The sequence below is a fragment of the Mesoplodon bidens genome, assembly GCF_964165515.1.
Source record: "Mesoplodon bidens genome assembly, chromosome: 10".
Lineage (NCBI taxonomy): Eukaryota > Metazoa > Chordata > Mammalia > Artiodactyla > Ziphiidae > Mesoplodon > Mesoplodon bidens.
Window position 1 is genome coordinate 20,543,246 of NC_138172.1, and position 21,301 is coordinate 20,564,546.

At 37.3% G+C, this 21,301-nt stretch overlaps 1 protein-coding gene across 2 annotated transcripts in view; it reads left to right on the forward strand.

Moving 5' to 3' along the window:
* Positions 1–345: 345 nt before the first annotated feature.
* The window catches only part of MDFIC2 (MyoD family inhibitor domain containing 2), a gene marked incomplete at its 5' end in the record, with an annotated part of 99,707 nt that continues 78,751 nt past the window's right edge, over positions 346–21,301 (forward strand). For both annotated transcript variants that reach the window (XM_081246997.1, XM_081246998.1), the window contains one exon: positions 346–433. In XM_081246997.1, the coding sequence (XP_081103123.1) occupies positions 346–433 (88 nt within the window). The remainder of the gene's footprint in view (positions 434–21,301) is intronic.

The following is a 21,301-nucleotide window of genomic DNA, read 5'->3' on the forward strand; positions in this document are numbered from 1 at the left end:
TCTCTAGGCTATTAAGAAATGCATTAGAACAGTCACTGAATGTTTGGGTTTTGACAAATCTGGGGCTACTTGTTCATCTGTTTTTCTTTCGTGTTCAGAAATCAGAGCTTACAGCAATCTTGACTGCTGAAAAGTGAAATATCATCTAAAGTTTCGTTTTCAATGTCAGTGTTGTAAAATACTATACATGGATAAAATGTAAGACTTAACGCTAGACAGGGAGCTGAAAAACTACAGAGATAAAATGTTCCTATATTATGATAGTCGTCTCTAAATATAAGGCTCCGTGTTATAAATTTGGGTTCTTAATGAATTTTTTATATAACCAATTCTGTTTCCACTTAGATGTCAGAAACTGAGCTGGAAAAGATAAAAGTCAGAACAGCTGAGCATTTTGAAAATGACAAAAATAACATTTCTTGGTTGAAGGAAGGTAAGTCCTCTTGCTGTTGATTTTCTATCAATGTGAGAATTGTGCTTTTGTTTATAAGCAAAAAAGAGTGTGGAAGAAGGAAGAAAAATGTCCCAGCATTTCAAATGACATTAATACTTCTGATTTTCTTTCTTTCTTTTTTTTTTGGCCCAAGTGGTAGTTTGAGGGTGTTTAGTATTGAAATGTTTTTTGTATTCCTTAGACTGCAGAGGTCACTCAGATGATTTTATGGGTAAGAGGATATACATTTTCAATTCAAATACATGTTACCTGTGAGGTTCTTGTTGTGCTGGAGAATTTTCTCCCTTGTAGCCAGGAAGATGAAATAATTTGAGGACAAGTATTTTTTAAATAATAATCACAGAAAGGAGTGCAGGCTGTAGGAAGTCAGGTCTACAAATAGAATTGCCATTCACTGCAATTACAGAAGCCACCCTCCCCCGGGAGAGCACTGTCAGCCACAAGCACGACGTGCGTAAGATGCTTGCTTGAAATACACACACAAATCGATACGTCCTCCTAGGAGAAGTACAGATATGTGCACTTCGAAAATACATATAAACTCATGATTATTTACTAGAAGGTTTGGTTTCATAATCTTTTCTTTTTATGAACATCTTTAATGTCTTTAATCTTTTTATGAACATCTTTAAAAGGAAACCAACTTGATATTCTATCTAAATAGATAAGTTGCGTCTTTTACCTCATTTCCCGAATCTATTCTGTTGTTAAAAGACAGCTCTTAAGTTGTTGCCATGCCTCCAAATTGTTTTCTAAGGTAACAGGAGACTTTAATATATATGTCAAGTAAGTTCTACAACACCAATAATAATCATCATCATGACATCAAACACGATGACAATGTGTATTAATGATTATGCTGAATCATCACAACAACCCTAGGAAGCATTAATCGCTCCTGTTATTCAGGTAAGAAAATGGAGTCTCAAAGAGTTTAAGTCAATTGCCTAAAATTACAAAATTAGGAAGTAACAGAGCGGGGATTTGATCCCAGACTGTGTGACTCCATAGCATATAAGTTGAACTACCACCTTACACAGTGTTTCATAGAAAAGATGTTTAAGTTACTTGTCAGGACATGATCTGTGCTCAGAAAGTTTTCCTACAGTGTTTAAATCAACACCTCCACCTTCACACGTACTCTTCCATCCACTCTTATTCTTAATCCTGCTTTACCCCATCCTCATTTTTTAACTGTTTACTTTTTTAAAAAAAGATTATCCTTTTGCCCCAGGGCCCCATAATCAAATTTAATAGCTGGAACTCATCTCCAGTGAAGACTTTATTTCAGGATAAAAGTGGGTACAGATATGTATTCCCAGAATCATTCCCTTCAAAAAGCCACAGAGCTAAGAAATTCTCTCACTTCTTTTTATTAAACAATCTTTTAAATAGAATCTTAAAAAGAACAATATAGAAGTAAAAAAACTGAACTCAGGCTAAAGATCCCTCTGTGTTTTTCTTGAGAAGACCAAGCCCGCAAAGACAGAGAAGTTCTTCACTGTGACTTATAGTGTAGTTTATCTTATTTCTTTTGCTTCAATTGCCCATGCTATAGATGTCTCCTAGAGAAATAATGACAAAAATTGATATACCAGTCATTTGTTTCCTGAAGAATTTCCATTTTAAAAAATTGTCTCCATTAAGTACAATTTAGGATTAAATTCTTATAATCTACAAAATCTAACTTCCTAGGTGACCTGTTTTAGCCCATTTGGACACTTCACTTAAGCTACACTCAAATTATTTTTACTGTATCATAAAAGGGATTCGAGCCAGATGCAAGATGACAACATCTTAATTGGGAATTACCAGGATGAGTTAGTTTTTGAACATAAATGTCTTTTTTTTTTTTTAATGTTAAGAAAAAGGATCTATGTTGGCTTTTTTTTTCTTTTTCTTTTCTTTTTAAAGCAAGCTGGTGCAATGGGAAGAGCAGAGGATTTAAAGTCAGGCAGGTGAAGGTTTAAGTTTTCAGCTCGGCTGTTTACTAGCTGTTTGGCTGTGCCATGTTGCTTAACCTCTCTGAGCTTCAGATTCCTTAGCCAAGGACTAGAACACCTACTTTGTGAAATTATGGGGGAGAGATCTTATTACTTTTGTGTCTTTCTTTCCTCTTTAAAGCATGATTCAAAATAATATAATGTTTTTTTGAGATCCTGGTTCACACTTCGAACAATCTGCACTAGTACCAGCACTGTATATTTTAATAGCTTTGTCAACAGAAAGGACCTCTATAAAGATGCAAAGAGGCAGTTTATTTGGGATCTTAGAATTGCAATTTGGGGAATCACAGATCCCGGAGGAATCCAGAATAGTGTCTCAACAGAGGAAAACGGGCAGGTGGTTTTATGGAAAAAAGGAGGAAGTTCATGCAGGCTTAGACAAGTTGTTTAAAACAGTGATTTGGATTGGAGGGTAAATTTGTTCCATATATACAACTGGGTTATCAAGCACGTCTCATCCCTTACTAGGGAAAGGTAGGGTTTCCTAGTCCAAAGAAAGTCCAGTTCTCAGCATTATTGTTTCCTTTTGGCAATTCAGCAACTATTCAGCAGCTTTATTTTTGAGTGTTCAGCCAAAGTTCAGCATGGACAGCAAACACAGAGGTCCTTCTTGACGCTTCAGTCATTCCTGCCATTGTTTCTCTCACAGCATTTTACATAAATTCCTTCCCGTGGTCCCTACAACCATTTGGTGTGCAGTAGTATTGTCCCATTTTACAGATTAAAAGACCGAGGCTCAGAGAAACTAGATCTTGCTCAAACTCACAGAGCTGTTAAGTGGCAAACTGAATCTTGAACCCAAATCTTCCAAATTCTGTTCTTTGCCTTAAACCACTTTGTCACAATGCCTTCTCCAACAGTTATCAGTATTTGAAATTTATCAAACCCCCTCCCCCTTAAAAAAGAAAAAGAAATACAGTCATCCCTCGGTATCTGCAGGAGAATTGGTTCCAGGACCTTTTGCAGATACCAAAATCCAAGGATGCTCAAGTCTCTTACACAAAATGGCATGGTACAGTCAGCCCTCTGTATCCACAGTTGCAGAACCCACAGACAGGAAGGACTGACTGAAGAGACTGGAAAGTGGTTCAAAAGTTTTTTGCATGACGAGCAAAAGTAATTGCTTCTCCCGTCACAGTGCCTCTTGCCTCCCTCTGCAATTCCAGCTGAATACTGGCCACGTTTAAAACATAGGGAATCACAGCTCTGCCCTATTAGGGTTGCAGCAAGCACTCGCTGGCATAATCTACATAAACCACTGAGCACAGTACCTGACCTCAGAGTGAGCATGGGACCAACAGGAGTTAGCACCACCACTGTCAACCTGAGTACTGATACTCTAACTTCTCACCTTCAAACATTCAGTCAATTTATCCAATTCGAGTCAACATTTATTAACAGCGGTATCACTGGAGACAAGGCATGAGCATAACAGAGAACAATTTTAAAATATGAAAGAAGGAAAGAAACACAGCCCTGCACTCAAGAATTTTATCTAATTGTTCTGCTTTCCCCTGAAAGGTGAAGAGGTTCTTATTTGCCTTCTACTTTCTCTCCTATGGACCATGGGCCTGATGGCCTCGGCAATGGTGTCAAAGAGCTGCTTAAAGCAACATCCAGAGCTTTTATTAACAATTAGGGTAAATAGTGTTTAAGAAACACACCAATAAACCTGAAAATGCACCCGGAGTCAAGTTAACTGAATCCTATTTTACCTTCTATCAAACTACCTGGCAATCTTGTACCATTATTCATCATCTTGCCTTTAAATTCCTGACTTCTCAAATTTTAGATTGATCAAATTCCTGGGTCCCAACTTAAGGAATTCAGGAGGATATAGGTGGAGCCCAGATAAATGCTTAAGAGCAAGTAACATGAAGTAACATGTTCAGGGACCATACCTGGGGAAACCCTGTTTTAAGAAAATCAGAGAAACAAAATATGATTGTGAAATATGCATCAGGCAAGATGAACTGTACTGTGTAACTGTGGACCAAAGTGGTCTAGAAAGGCCAGTCTTGAAGGTGGTCATCCTCTATTGGCACAGGTGAAGAGGAGTAATGCTGGGTGCAAATCACAGGCTGCATGATGCCCGCTTTGGCACTAGGGAAATGGGCATTTGGACTAGTTACCTGCGTATGGATTAACACAAAACAAGGAGGCCAGAAAGACTGAGTTCCAACTATAGGTTAAGTCGTTAGTTGGACATGGGTTCTAAGTTGTCACTGCAGGTCTGAGGTCAGGGACTAATATACTGAAGCGTCATTTAAATCTGTAACTGGAGTGCAAAGTGGGATTAGGCAGGCAGAGGAAACTTTAAGGCAAGGGGGATGTTGATGGCTAAGACAGCAATGCATTCAGTAGCCCTGAAGTGAGGACAACACGACCAGCATGAAAGTCATAACAAGGAGAAGAAAATAGGCCCAAACGTGAAAAAGGTTACAAAGGAAAAATTGATATAACATAGAAATTGGGGGGGGGGGAATTACAGGTGGAATAAGATGGCATGTAACACCCCATTAAACCAGGGAGCATTCTGGGTAAGCATTTCAGTGCTCGTTCCTTACACTATTTGATAGGGAAGAGAAACATCAGAATGAAGGGATGGAAACCTTTAAATTGTTGCCATCTGCAGTTTAAAATCACAGCATCACCAGTGTTTGAACTGCACACGCTTTCTTAGAGTGTCTCCCGATTTTTCAGGAGAAAGTGGATTTCTATATGAAATCTCCTGATTTCTAAAGGTTAAATAATAACAATTAACAACAACAAACAACAATTACAAGAAAGGGCCATGCAGAACAAATGAAACCAGGTTCTGTGAGTCTATTTCAGCCCATGGGCTACCAGTGTGTAACTTCTGTTCTAAGAGCTTGTATCTCTTAACAAAATCTAGTACAATTTCCTAAAAACTGGTTTTCCATAAATATATATATATATATATATATATATATATATATATATATATATATACACACAAAGTCAAAACAATGGTGTGACCTAAAAAGTGTGAAGTTAAGCAGATCGAAATAAAACCGTTTGTCCTTCAGAAGACTAGCTCTCTGTAACGGTTTTAGTGGAGCAGTCTCTTTATGAGTGTAATAAATAGAGGGAAGAATAAAATTATCCCAAGTTACAAGTGTGCCCTCAATGTACGAAGCATAGTTTTATAATCTTCTAACCTGATGCTGACTCGGTCCCATACCTGCTACACTGGGTGGGCCCCAGAGGGAAAATTCATATTAGAGAAAATACTTGATTTTTAAAAAATGGCCAGGGGGTGGGGACAGGGAGAGGGCAATGAATAAGCTTTCTCTCACTTTCCAAAAAGGTCAGGAAGAAAAGAGCCTGGGAGTTGAGAATTCTGTAGTAACTCAGAACAAACTACAGATCCTTTTCCGTAAGCAGTCACATGGTGACTACTGTCTTTGGTGATTTCAAAATTATTATTTAGAGACATTTTAAAGGAGACTTCCCTAAACTTATTTAGTATTGATGTAGAGGAGTCAAGTCACCAATGAGTTGGCATCTTGAATACAGTGGTTATTATTTAATCAAAATTCAGGAGTATTAGAGACTAATATTCCAAGATACTGGAAAACATCCAAGAGGTCCAAAAAGCCATGTTACACAAATTTCCTTCTCAATATAATGCAAAACCTCAAATCCATAACACAAAAATCCCAGCTCATTCTTTTTTTTTAGTTTTTTTTTTTTCAATTCTAGGAATAGTTGTTCAGTGTTTTTTTTTAATATTTACTTATTTGGCTATGCCAGGTCCTAGTTGCGGCATGTGGGATCTTTAGTTGCGGCATGTGGGGTTTAGCTCCCTTGACCAGGGATTAAACCCAGGCCCCCCGCATTGGGAGCTCGGAGTCTTAGCCACTGGACCACCAGGGAAGTCCCCCCAGCTCATTCTTGATTAAGGTTTGTTTGCAAATGAGATAGAGAAAGTATAAATCTTACATTTATTGACATTCATAAATTCACTCAACTTCCCTTGATTCTAAGTGAAGACAGTTCACTTTGTTTGCTCAGAAAAATAATTTCAGATCTTGAGCATTAAGACAATTCCAAAATGCATACTTTATGCAATTCCACAAGCATTTGATGAAGCTCCTCTTGAATTCACAGATAACAACATATTAGGCGAAGAAACAAAGATGTCAAAAAAATGAAAACACCACAGGTTTGGCCCTCAAGGAACTCATGTATTTCAGTGCTTTATTATAATGACTAAATATTAATGCATGCTAATTCGCTTATTCAGATGATTTTCATTTTTAAAAGGGCTACTTTTGTGTGTCTAGCTTAAAAATTAAGCCACACTAACGCCTATTTTCAATTGTTAATTTCCACCAATAGCATATCTTAGCTTCCTTTTACTATGTACACACAGGAAACAGAATCATTAGCTCTTGTTTCTGAGGTCTCCAGGAACTTGTTACCTAATAACCAAAATACAGGTAAGAAGAAGGCAATAGTCAAATAGAATGTTGTGCTGTTTTTAACCAGAGCTGAAGGGAGAAATTATATGTGAAAATATGTCCTTGCAAGTCACACAAAGAAGTAAAATAAGCACAAGGTCATTTCACAGGGTAATTGTTTTGAAGCTTTAAGACAAGATAATGTGATAGAAATTCGTGTGGGGAACTGTCCTTGAGAATCGGTGGTCAGAGAAGTTCTGAAGGAGAGAGATTTGAGTGGAGACGTAAATGACAAGAAGAAGCCAGCTCTGCAAAAATCTGGGAAGACCATTCCAACAGGAAAACGATCCTGTTTAAAGACAGTATGGCTCAGACTGGCTGGATGAGAAGGAAGGAAGGAGGAAGAAAGGGAAGGAGGAAAAAAAGGAAATGAGGGAGTAAGGAAGGGAAAGGGGAAGAAAAGGGCTCAAGTTGCAAATAATGTAGAACCTTGCTGGTCACAGTCAGGAATTTAGGTGTTTTTCCTTAATTTGAATTAGAAGGCACTGCAGATTCTAAGCAGGGGAATAAAAGGACTCATTTATACTGGAGGTGGTAAAGAGCGTACTCGGAAATAAAACAGAAGACACTGCAGTTAACCAAGCAAAAGATGGTAAGTGGGATAGGATAAAACTGTGAAGGTGAAAGAGGTAGAATAGGATTCAGGACCTATTTTGGAGGTAGAGCCAACTTAATTGGCTGGTGCCCTGGTGTGGGCCAACAGAAAGAAAGGAGGCAAGGCTGACTCCTGGCTTGAGACACTGCATGATGGTAATGCTGCATGAAGAATAAGAGAGGGCTTCCCTGGTGGCGCAGTGGTTGAGAGTCCGTCTGCCGATGCAGGGGACACGGGTTTGTGCCCCGGTCTGGGAAGATCCCACATGCCGCGGAGCCGCTGGGCCCGTGAGCCACGGCCGCTGAGCCTGTGTGTCCGGAGCCTGTGCTCCGCAACGGGAGAGGCCACAGCAGTGAGAGGCCCACCTACCGGAAAAAAAAAAAAAAAAAAAAAGAATAAGAGAAAAACTGGCAGGAGATGGGAGAATCAGAAGATCTGGGTGGGTCAGGTTAAGTGTGAAATGCTGAAGATAATCCCTGTGAAGATTATCAATTGGGCAACAGGATATATGAGATCAGTGCCCAGTTTAAGTAACGCTGACAGGGAAAGCTGGCTAGAGATTTTGCTTCAGACCCGAAGATTGAGAAAGCATCTACTGACGGGAGGGCACAGGAAATGAAATACAATTTCAAGTAGAAATGCAATTTCTTTCAAGGCAGGAAAGAACATGGCATGTTCCATGAAGTGAACAAAAACAAGAAGGGCTGGAGCATCTTGACCCAAAGGAAGGCTGGCATTTGATGAGTGCGGGGAGTTTGCCCAGGAACCAAGCCTCAAGCCTTTCAGAGACCTTGGTCAGTCAGCATCTTGGATTCCAATGAACTCTCTACCCTGGAAATGCCTACTAGAGATATATTTTATCTTGTAGTAAAATATAACCCACTGCATTTTATTCTCAAAAGAAAACTAGGTAAAGGACTATGGAAGGATAACATACTACTTTCAAGATCTAACAATGATAAAATGAAGCTTTAATAGTTTGTATTAGTTCTCCAGAGAATCAGAACCAATAGGATAGGTAGGTAGATAGACAGATAGATAGATAGAAGATAGATGAATGGATGGATAGATAGATAATAAAGGATTTATTATGAGGCACTTGTTTATACAATTATGGAGGCTGAGCAGTCCCACGATCTGCTGTCTGGAAGCTGGAGGCTCAGGAAAGCAGGTGGAGTAGCTCCAGGCCAAGCCCCAAGTTCTGAGAGCCAGTGGTGTAAATCCTGGTCCAAGTAAGGAGTTCTGAGAAGTAGGGGTTCTGATGTCTACGGGCAGGAGATGGACGTCCTAGCTCCAGTGGAGACAGAAAATATGCCCTTCCTCTTTCTTTTTGTTCTATTTATCCCTTAACCTACTCTGGAAAGAGATTTTCTCTAATCAGACTATCAATTCAAGTGCCAATCTATTCCCTGAAATAACTTCATGTACACACCCAGAAATAATGTTTTACCAGCTCCCTGGGTATCCCTTAGCCCAGCCAACTTGACACATAAAATTAATCATCACATCGTTTTTGAGAGGAAAGTAACAGATACTTTTTCTAGTTAAATTAATGAAGAGCAGTATTTATTGGAAAGCTGGGAGTCAGTTTGCAGTCTACATGGCAAATTCAGGTCCAGGATGGACAGGAAGTAATCTAGCTCTGGTGATCCAGATAGCAAGATTTAACAATATATTCAGGTCACCATTCCTAAAACATTAGCTCCACACACTTTTTCTGTCCTCTCATCCCCCTGTACTCAAGACTCCAAATCTCAAGGAAGAAAGCTCAACAGATTTGTCCATGAGTCCCCATCCTGGCTAGGCAGGGCAGGAAACCGTGACTGACAGCGCCACAAGGCTACGCATAATGGGGGAGAGATGTTTCTTCAGAGGAAATTCAGTATGCTAGCACCAGAATGAAAGGAGAACAGATGCTGTGTGGCTTCCAAATAATGTCTACTCTAAGAGACAGCACCCACGATTTTCAGTGCTTTGCTCCACAAGGGATAATATTTTCTTAAGAACCTGACATGTGCTGCTGATGGAACACTGAACATTTCAGGAAGTAGCGTATTTACTTTAAATGTATTGGTCTTCTACCGAAGTTCAAATGTCAGAATCATTTTGTTTCTCTGATAACCTTATTTTATGTTGAGAAAGTCCAGTAAAAGATGAGATCTGTGTTCTCATAGGTCAACAAATTAAATTCACATGGCACATCCTACAGCTGATGGTTGAAATTTCTTTCCAACTAGGCCTATAAAGTGGTAAGTTCATTTCTTATAAAATGATGATGTTGATCCCAACGGAATGGAAGGCCTAGAAGATGCCATGTCAGCCTTGAGACTATGACCAGATGAATTAATCAGTGCAAAGTCCCTATAAGTTGTTAAACAGCAGATTTAAACACTCTCTTTCAATGATGATAGGGCAGTACATCAAATCCAGAATGATCTTAGCTCACCATTATTAACTGCAATTTTATGAACTCGGAATGAAGCCATCTGTAGAAACTGGGAACCAATCTTTCCTGTCTCAACAGGAAAATGAAAGTTGTAGCTAACTAGAAACTTCAAGAGATTTACTCGTTTCAACTGAGATTTTTCAGGAGACTCATTTTCCTCTATGTCACAACAGCTGTTGGTGTGATTCACTTAATCAACATTAGTATAAAGAGCAATCTTATAGGGAGAGAAACAGTCCCCTATGTTCTATGGCTCAGGAATAAGGACATTCCATTTCTTGTAAATTCCACAAAGAGATACTTTATTTGTATATGATTATGGCCCATTTCTTTCAGCTTAGGAACAGCATGTAGAGGGAATATACTCTCTAATAAAACGTACCTGCGCTAGGTGTGCACCAGACTATTAGTACAAAAAGGAATGTGAAGAGAGCAAATGAAGACATCAGTCTACAGACATAAATCACTTCAACCATTTTAGCCATTATTTAAGCCTGTCGAAATGTAAATGTGCAGCAAAGACAAAAAGCAAGGGCAATGACATAGTTTTGCCAGCGTATAACTTCAAGAAAAAAAGAGAAGGGATAACTCCTAGAGGCGTAGTATTAAATAAGACATCAGGCAATTTCTCCTCTTGAGCTGAATTTCCACACTAGTATGGATTTGAAAAGACACAGCTACCTTGCAGAAGGTAAGAAAGGTGCTTCATGATGTCTAATCTCAAACAACTGACAATAGGAGCGGAAAATCTGCATTTTAGCCCCTTCATTTGCTGATTTTATTTTCTTTATTATATTTAGAATATTCAGCATTATAGACTGGAAACCAAATTTCTCCCAGAGTTGACAAAAGATATATGTCAACACTAAAACATCCTGAATGTAAATTTCATTAAAATATGTAAAGTTTCTATAAATAAACTTCTGAAGAAAAAATTCATCAAAAATTATATTCCATCTACGTTCAATAAATAAAAGAAAGATTCCACTCTATACACGTGTCTTAAAACTAATTTCTTAGACCACTATATGAAAACTCAGATTGATAAGACAAAGTATTCATACCATAAAAGAGGCATTTGTTTTGCAAAATAATATACAATTAAGTAGACCAAATCAACGAATGTTTTGATTTCCTGCAACGCAATGACTTAACACAAATAATATGTCATGATTCTTGGGCCCAAGGAACTTATAATTCAGTTGGAGAAACAAAATATCAACAACATATCCTGTGTGCCAGGATTCAGACAAGAGCAAGCTTTTCAACTTTATATGAAATACAGTACAATGTGCACAACCAATTTGGATGGAACTTTTCAGTATCATTCTCTCACACACCAAACCATACGGGTATACCTAATTCCTCAGATAAAGATTTCTCTTAAGATTAAAACAGAGCTTGTTGGTTTGCTATATATTTAATGGATTTAGCAGATTTCGGCTAAAACAACTGCACTAAAGATTCCCTTGAAAACAGGATTCATTTAAAAATATTAACTTAGATTTCTTACATAGTCTCTTAAAAGAAAAGAACTTTTTGTAAATATTCTTCAATTTATTACCCAGCCTTTTTTCGTAAAAGAAAAAAGAAAAGAAAAACAACTGATGTCCACATTTTAAAATGAGGAAAAACTATAACATGAAGAGATAAAGATACTTAATAAATAGTAAGGGAGTTCACTTTTCCAAGGGAAATTCTAATGTGAATGACTTATTTAGTGAAGAGGGAAAACTGCATTAAGGACTTAAAAAGAAAAAATAACAACACAACTTGGAGGCAAAATATATTCATAGGTCATGAATGCACTGGGGTGTCCAATACACTGTTAAACCTCTAAATTCTGTAGGCCAACAACCATTAATTAAGAAGCTACCCTCAGGCCTCTGGATTCTAGGACAAATTACGAAGTCTGAGTTCTAAACTCAATTCATCACTTCCTCTCTAATAGAAGAATGTACTCGTTGCTTCAGTTTTACTTAAGGACATCAGTCTTGTCTTGTAGTCCCCTAGCAGCTAGGAGAAATAACTTGTTCTCATCACTTCACAGGTTAACAGTGCTAACTGGAAATCGAATTTAATTTGTAAAAACACTGAACAGGGAAAAGTTACATGGTTAAGAATTATATATATAATTATATATTACATACATATAATATACATAGTTATATATAATACATATGTATATGGAACAAAATATTTTATTCCATCCTTCTCTCTGGCCTTCTAACAATATATTTATTGACTATCTTCTCTTTGTAAGACAACATAGTAGCTTCTTAGGAGAGAATCAGACATAAATAACACTCTAGGTGCCCGCAATCAGTGTATATGTGATATCGCAGAGGCCGGTAGTAGTTAAGGAAACTGCACCATAAGCCAACAGATTTAATAAAGCAGAAATGTTAAGTATTAGATTGCTAATTGCTCAAGGGCGTGGGTGTATCCAGCTTATTTACTTCTATATTTGAGCATCCAGATAGCCCCTGGAACAGAGCAGATGCTCAAAAGTGATATGCATAAATGAAAGAATACATAAGTAAATTCCAAAGACGATATGATACTCAGAAGTGATATATGATATAAGAAAGAACACATCTACAATTCAGAAAAATCGGGGATGTGGCTGGGCTATAAATCATAAGTAGAGTAGGCAGTAGCATTACAAACTGATGGAATACTATGGTCTAAAGTGGAGACAGGAAAGTCTGGGGTGTTCAGAGAACAGTAGTTATGTTTTCCTGGGTAAAGGGTATGTGTGTGACAGTAGGAAATAAACATTGGCTCTATCGTGAAGGACTTTTAATACTAGGCTGAAGAGCATATTTGGAAAGTTCTAGGACAAAGAGAAGCTATCAAATGTATCTGGGCTGGGGGTTGGGAAGGCTGACAGGACCTAAAGATGGCAGAAAACTCTGTGCTTTAGAAAACATTTGTGATTTGAGCATCTTTATTTAAATGGAATAGAAGCATATAACTTGAGGGGAAGGGTAGAAACAGAGTGTTGCATCCACAGATGAGAAAGAATGACTTCTGCACTGGGCTACTGGTTGCCAGGACAATGGGAACAAAGCGGCTGGCACCCAAGAGAGTGCTGGTCCCAATGCCTTGGCCATGGACTAGATGTTAGAGGGTAAGAGAAGGAGGAGTTGTCAGAGATTCTAGAAAACCTCAGGGTTGAAACTGGATTGCCTCTGTGTGTGTGTGTGTGTGTGTGTGTGTGTCCCCTTATGTAAGTAATCTGTTTCAGAAAAATTAGAAAACGCAAATGGCAAAAGATTACTCCAAATCTTAACACCTAGGGGTAGCCACTGTACATCTTTCCTTATATGTTTTATATGTGTACCAAAGTGTATATACACACACTAGTAAATTTAATGAAATTTGATTATGCAATATAATTAATATTGTGCTTTTCTTACTCATAAATGAATGTCAATACCTTTTCAGGTTAACAAATACAGATTTATAGCACCATGTCAATGGCTATACACATAGTACTCCATTACTGAAGTCAAAAAATATATGTCAACATTTCCTTACTTTCGGATATTTAGGTTGTTTCCAATTTCTTGCTTTGAAATCTCAAAAGAATACACTATAGCATCTATTGCGATTTCCTTTTAAACGGATTAACCAGCAGCACCTTGAGCATCCTCACACCTTATCTTTGGTTGTCAGGGAACCGTATGCAACGTACTGCACATCAGTGCTTCACTTTATGTTCGTAACAGCCATGCTCAGGAAGAAAGTAAAGGTCAGAGAAATTTGAAAAATGAGGTCTAAAGTCACACAAGTAACAGATCACAGAACCAGATCTCAAGCCAGGCATGCTGATCCTAAATCCAGTGTCTGTTCACCATAGACTCTGCTCTGAAATATACTTGAAGGTAGATTATTTTTGGCTGCGTTGGGTCTTTGCTGTGCGAGGGCTTTCTCTAGTTACGGTGAGCGGGGGCTACTCTTTGTTGTGGGGCATGGGCTTCTCACTGCCGTGGCTTCTCTTGCTGTGGAGCACAGGCTCTAGGCGCGTGGGCTTCAGTAGTTGTGGCATACAGGCTCAGTAATTGTGGCTCACGGGCTCTAGAGCGCAGGCTCAGTAGTTGTGGCACATGGGCTTAGTTGTTCCATGGCATGTGGGATCTTCCTGGGTCAGGGATCAAACCCGTGTCTCCTGAGTTGGCAGGCAGATTCTTAACCACTGTGCCACCAGGGAAGCCCAATAATGCATCTTTAAACCTCTAATTCATTTAGTTGGATTCTCTAAACACCTGTCTTTAGCAAAGACATGGTGATTTAAATGGGAAAGAGGACTTAGTTATGACATTAGGCAAAGATTCAGAAGCCAACTTATCTACAGACTGTAGTGATTAAATAGTTCAGAATGAATTACAACACTGTAATATTGCTGCATTCATATTTAAGAGATAAAAGTTGGAGTTCAGTTCCCATAATATCCAGTCATTTAAGACACAAGAGAGTTAATCATGTTAATATCTTCCCACTGATGTTGGCTAACTAAAGAAAAAATATGGCTGATGGAGGAGGGAAGTGGAAATCTTATTTTGTTTGCTGATCTTTCTGAAACGAGCACTTGAAAATAAAACATATCACATCAAAGTGTGGGGGAAAAATAACTCCAGCGGCAGAATCAACCATGATCAGATTAAGAAACAGCAATATATTTTTGCATGGCTAATAAACAGATCAAAAACCTGCAGACCTAAGGATATTTGGATGCCAAATCTAACTTTAATTTTCAAATATCCTTATCTGGTCTTACCATCTCTCCAGCAAGAAAATTACATTACACATAGCCCTGCTTTCTCATATTCAGCAAGTAGCATCCCACAGTCAACCTTAGATGTGACCTTAATTTTCCTTGTTATATTCAGAATTTTTAAAAATTTGTCCCCTTAAATCTTTAAATAGTAGGATTTAGCAAAGAATAAAAGACACCATTCTGTAAAAGCTTGAAGCCAGAAACAAACACAATGTACTGCAGACATGATGGATACTTCATCCATTGTATTTTTCAACCATAAATTAAATTCCATTGTACTTTGGTGATCAGAAGCCTGCTAGTTTACAATAATAATATTTTTAGTTAAAATTATAAATAAAGCTATTTTTTTAGGTAATCAAATGACACTTAACAAATTACCTGAATTCTTACCATCTACCCCACCAACGTAAAACAACAACAATAACAAAATGCTTAGGGGAGAATTTTAATTTCTCATTTCACATAATGGAGGAAAGTGAGTCAAATATTTTCCCACCCTCTAAGAAGTTTAATGCAACTCAAAGAATTCTGATTACACAAATACACTTACTGCTCCACAAGGCACCCAGACATGCGCAATGAAAAGCATTCTTATTTCTGTCTAACCAATTGAAACTACAGTGATTATATGAAATTGGCATTAGTAATAAGAGAAGCTAAATGAATAACTTGAGGGTTAAACAGAAGTAGAGTCTAATTACAGCCCTCTAGTGGCTCAAATATCTAAACTGTTCATTTTCACCAAGACCTCTAGTCTCTGTGGTCTGAAGCAATTTTCTTACAACCTTTATCTAAACTTTGCCTAGCATATTCAAGTAAACAGGTTGGATCTTTGGTTCTTTTGCTTTGTTTCTGTAAGGACTCATTTTACAATAACCAATTACTCAGACAAAATAATTTGCACAATTATTAAAATTGTCCAATATTAAATTCAACAAGGAGAGAATTGTGCTTAAATGTAAATTTTATTTGTCCTCTTTTTAAAAATAAGCAGAAATCAGAGAGAAATAGGTTTGTGTCATTTCAGATTTCCATAAGGAATAATATATACACTAATTAGTCAATCAAAAACCATTGGCAAAACCATAATATACTGGGGGTAGGGGTTGGAGAGGAGGGTATTGGACCAAAGCCTGGCAATAGGCTAGACCAGAGAGGCAGATCACAGTGTACTTATTAACTATGTGAAAGAAGTTACTTGAAGGGCAATGGAAAATATTAAACAGCCTTAAACACAGAGAGACCATTATTAGATTTGCCTTTTTTAAAGACCACTCTGGCAGCAGTGTGGTCGGGAGAGGCGGAAAGCAGATAGAAGGGTTCTGCTGTAGCCGAAGTAGAAATTTTTTAAACGACAATATGAATGAGAAGAGAAAATATGAGGATTCGTTGAAAATGACAATTGTCAGGACTTCCTGGTAACTTGGTTCTGGGGATGAAGGAGACAGACGTCAAAGACAGAATGCAAGTTGCTGGGTCAACTACCAAGCTCTTTGCTCAGTTGGAAACACAGGAACTGTAGTGTATCCTTCACTTGCTGTGAGTTACATAACTAAATGGGTTTGGTTTTTTGTTAATTAGCTTAATTGAAGAAGTATGTCAACCAATGTCCAGGTGTTAGAAGTGTTGGGATCTAGAAATTGGAGTTGACTATTTCTTGGACTTCAGTTAACTAACATGAATTCCATCATATTTTCTGGCGGGCTCTGGGTGCAGAAGTTAATAGGGAGGAAGCAGCATGTTTAGAGTTCTTTCAGTCTCTTAGGGAGACAATAAGCTGAAGATCTGGAGAGGGAAAACAAGCATAGGGTTTAAGTGAAGCTTCATGGCCTTTTATGTTTTAAATTTCAAGTTGTTCGGGGGCTTATGGCAAAAGGAAATCTAAGGTTGTAGTAGGTATAAACTACTCATTCATTTTCTCTTCACCTTATTACAAAGTGAAGAAAATGTTTTGATAAACAAGGCTTTCACCCTTTCCCCATCAGTAAAAATACTGCTGCTTGGAATGAAATCTAAGATGTAAAACAAATGTAGAATTCTGTTGATGTCTTTAACAAGGTGATTCACACATTAAACACAGTCTTAAATGGGGTACACAGAGGCTGTGAGGTTTGCAAATCAAGCTTGTTTCTATTTTTACACATAATTTACCTTTGTTGTTTCCATTAAGATGAAAGAATATAAGGAGCAGGTATGAGCAGCAAAGAGAAAATAAATAGGGGGCATGTGTTTTTTTTTATCAAACCATACTTAGTTTCATTAAGTAAGGCCCGTATCAACAACAAAAATGCAGCAACTGAGATATTCAACATGAATCAAGAGGTATCATGGATCAAAAATACAGCACTTTGAAATATTTCCATTGCAGTATTTATACCATTGGGAATGACGCTGTCAAGAGCCGAGTCTTTGGAACCACACTGACCTGTATTTAAAATCTGGTTCTACTCCTAATTAAACAGTAATCTTAGTCAAATCACTTAACATCCTTGAGCTTCAGTTTCCAAAGCTATAAATCAAAAATAATAAAGGCTGCATACACAGTGGATTGCCTACCCAACATCCGTTTTCCCCTTGTTCTAAGGAACCTCAATTTTGTTCAGAAACCCACCTATTTCATCACAGCCTGGCATTTCCAGGGAGGCTGGCTCCATCAACAGTCCTAGGTGTGAAATGAATTCTGATTGGTGTAACCCAATCATGGTGGTCCCAATGCCCTTACCGGTAATCGTTTTAGACAAGTTTGTGAAATAATTCAGGACAATGAGACGTGAATCTGCTGGAGACTTTTGGTAGAGGTTTTTGTTTTGTTTTATTTTGTATGAGGAAAGGTGAGTTGATTTGCTTTGTTTATTTGTTTATTTATTCAGTTGTGTTCAGGTTTTAGGTTTTGGGGGACCCGAAGGAAGTTTACAAGAAAGGTTCTTTCCATTGGATGCTGTCCAGTCTTTATGTGACGCCTGAAAGTGGGAAGCCACCTTATGGTCCTAAAGGGAAGTCAGCCTAATAATAAAGTCATGCGTCTGACCTAATAAATTAACACAGGGGAAGAAAAGGAAACAAAAATCTTACGAGTGTTGTCAAGCAGTTAATGTAATCAGCCCTTGAGCCAACCTACCTCTGAAATTGACATGTGAGAAATAAATGACCTTTTTTTTTAGGCAAGTTTTAGTTGGAATTTTCTGTTATTTGTGGCTGAAGGCTACTTTGCAGAATGAATAATAATGAATGAAAAGTACTGAGCACCCAATAATAACTACTGTCATTATTACTTTAACCTTTTTTTCTCATAGTCACTTTTTAGGTCTTTTTCTCCCTTTTCTTGACTCTATGGAAACCATCAGGGAATGTGTGGTTTCTTATTCCTTTCTATATTCCCCTACATACCTACAACAGTGTTTTATCAACAGTAAGTGCTTACAAATATTGTCAAAATGAAACAGAATTGAATCAAAGCATTTTCACACATTGTACTGTAAAGTCTATTAATGAACTAGAGTAGACAGATTTCATTAGCAAAAGAGGGTGTATTTTATAAAGAATAGTATGAGAAAAATCAATGTACTTTTTATTCTAAAGAATGATATATTTTTCATTCTAAAGAGAAATATAAATTTCCATGAACCAAGTTTCAAATGCTAGAGCAATACTATTTTGAACAAGTGACATTTCTAAAGCACTGAGAAAAAGAGACTCAGATGAGAAAACTTAAAACATGACAATGTCTTTGTAAAACCAAGCCGTACTCTTAATAAAAATTGATAAATATTAAAAATTCATTCAACTGTTGCCCAAAGTACCACCCTTGATCTTATATTCATATTCCTGAGTGATAGCTTGTGCTTTTTATATTTTTATGCTCCCTCTTTCATCAGATAACTCCACTCTTTCTTTCTGGCTCCAAGAGTCTCTTTAGGCCTCAATGTGTAACACAAAAGTAAATAAAGTGACGAAATAGAAAACAGCACAGTTAATTTTACCAAGTAGCAAATATAAGCAAGCTCATAAGGAGGCCTTTTTTCCCTCTCTTTTCAGTAAGAGTCAGATATTCATTCACCTTTTTTTCTTCCTTAAGGTTTTCTGGATGAATATTAATGTCATAAAAAAAGAAATCCTGTTAACTTCTAGTGAAGTCTAGTGTTGTACCAAAAAAATCTTATCTGGGGACAAATCCCAAGCTAACACAGTTTTATATCACTGTAACATCCAACTAAAGCAGAAGTGTTTTGTTTTCACTGACCTCTAACTAAACTTTCAATTCCCTTCAATCATAAAGGCAACATCACAATAATTGGCAACAACTGTGATTATGTGAACAACAGAAATCATGGATATTCTCACATCACCTTACAATTGTAACTGATATCTCAAAATGTTGTTTATTTTTATCCCATCATTAGATGTTCAATTTCTGTACTTACTGAATTTATGTGATAAAGATGCACATCTATTACTATGTCAACAATTTTTAAATATTTTGATAACTATATGTAATTGGTTTCCTTATAATCCTATGGATTTTATTTTTATGCATTTAAAACATGACTCTGAGAAGTGGTTTATAGCCTTCACCAGACTTCCATGGCTCAAAAAAAAATGTTAAGGACCCCTGAACTAAGGAAATGCAAATGAGCAGAACACTTCCAGAAATCTAAAAACTAAAGGGGGTGGAAGCAGAATCAGCTAAGACTGAACCTCTGCCCCTCCCATCATACAATATGCTACTTATTTCTTCTCAAACAACAAAAATCAAAGTCGATTACACTTTCCACAAACAGCTTTCACTTCTTTCAAAAAGATAAATTCTTAAATTTTCAGAAATCAATTGTGCATATGTTTCTCCTGCATATGTTTGATAATTTTGAATCAAAAATATTCTAAGCTTATTTTGGAAAAGTTAATTATATCAGACTTATACCCACCAGGGTAATTCTACCTTCAAAAGAAAATTTTTGAACAAAAATTCTATCTATCTATCTATTTATTTATTGCGGTACACGGGCCTCTCACTGTTGTGGCCTCTTCCGTTGCGGAGCACAGGCTCCGAACGCGCAGGCTCAGAGGCCATGGCTCACGGGCCAAGCCGCTCTGCAGCATGTGGGATCTTCCCGGACCGGGGCACGAACCCGTGTCCCCTGCATCGGCAGGTGGACTCTCAACCACTGCGCCACCAGGGAAGCCCCAAACTTCTATTTTTAAATTACAATTCCAATGTGTAACCACGGAAAGGAAAGTAATTGTTTTTTACCTGCAAATTATAGATAAATAACACATATATCTATATGTAGATATATATGTAGTATATACATCATCAAATATGTACTTTTAAACGTTTGCACATCATTAAAGAGGACATTTCATAGGCGAAAATACTGGAAATGAATTTTGATTTTGTCAAATTTTAAGGTGGTTTAAAAGTGCTATTGCTCAAAGAGAAGAAAATTCATCCCAATACAAGATATTCCTACATAAAAAATACATAAAAATACATAATAGATATGAAAGACTCCTACATAAAAAAGAAATCACGAGTTTGTGAACTTTCTTTTCTCAATATCTCTCAAATTAAAGGAGCCAGACAAACACAGCTTGAACTCCAACTCTGCAATTGCTTCCAGATTCACCCTTATTATGGTTAATAGTGATGAACAGTAAAGTAAGAGTAATTGCATTTACAAGGTGTCAGGCACACTAGTTGAAACTGTAGCTATAAAAGGAAACAAGGCAGGCAGAGTAACTACACTGAGAGACACTGGTTTAGTAAGGCAGATATTATATAATGTAAATAATCGGTTAAATACAATTGTTAATATTATGAAGGAAAATCATATTGTGTATTATCTCACTTAATTCTTAAAACAACTCTGTGAGGTAGGTTATTATTATCTTCGTTTCATGAAAAGAAGCTTAAATTCAGAGACGTGGAGTAACTTTCCCCATGTCAAAAGGGGGCCACAGAGATACAAGTGTAACAGGAGAGGTTGAAACATACAAATTTAATTGTAGAGTAATAGCTTTATATTACAGTGGTGTTTAGCTTTCTGAGGGAAGACTGATTATTTATTCAGCTTTGAAACCATCATGTCTTGTATGTGATAGGTAAAACTTAAGTGAATGACAATAAAAATAAATCACTGGACAAAATTTAAGAGGTAAAGAATGGGAGAACACAAAGTATTAACACTCCTACGTTCTGCTAGGAAGCCAAAGACAAGATCTGCCGACTGTACATTTTGGAAGAAGGTTACATTCACCTTCCGTTAAAAAACAGAAAAAAGGTACTATTCTAGTGAGTGAGGTTTGTAACGGAGCAAGCTATGCCTGCGGAGGGACAGGCGTAGGCGGGAAATCTCTGTGCGCCCTCTCAATTTTGTTGTAAACCTAAAACTGCTCTAAAAAATTCTCTTTACATTTTTTTCCACAATAAACAATGAATAAATAAATAGACAAGGGAAATATTACGTATTATTTACTATCTGATGAGCATCTACTATACGAGTAACAAATACATTGATCTTGAACTCTTT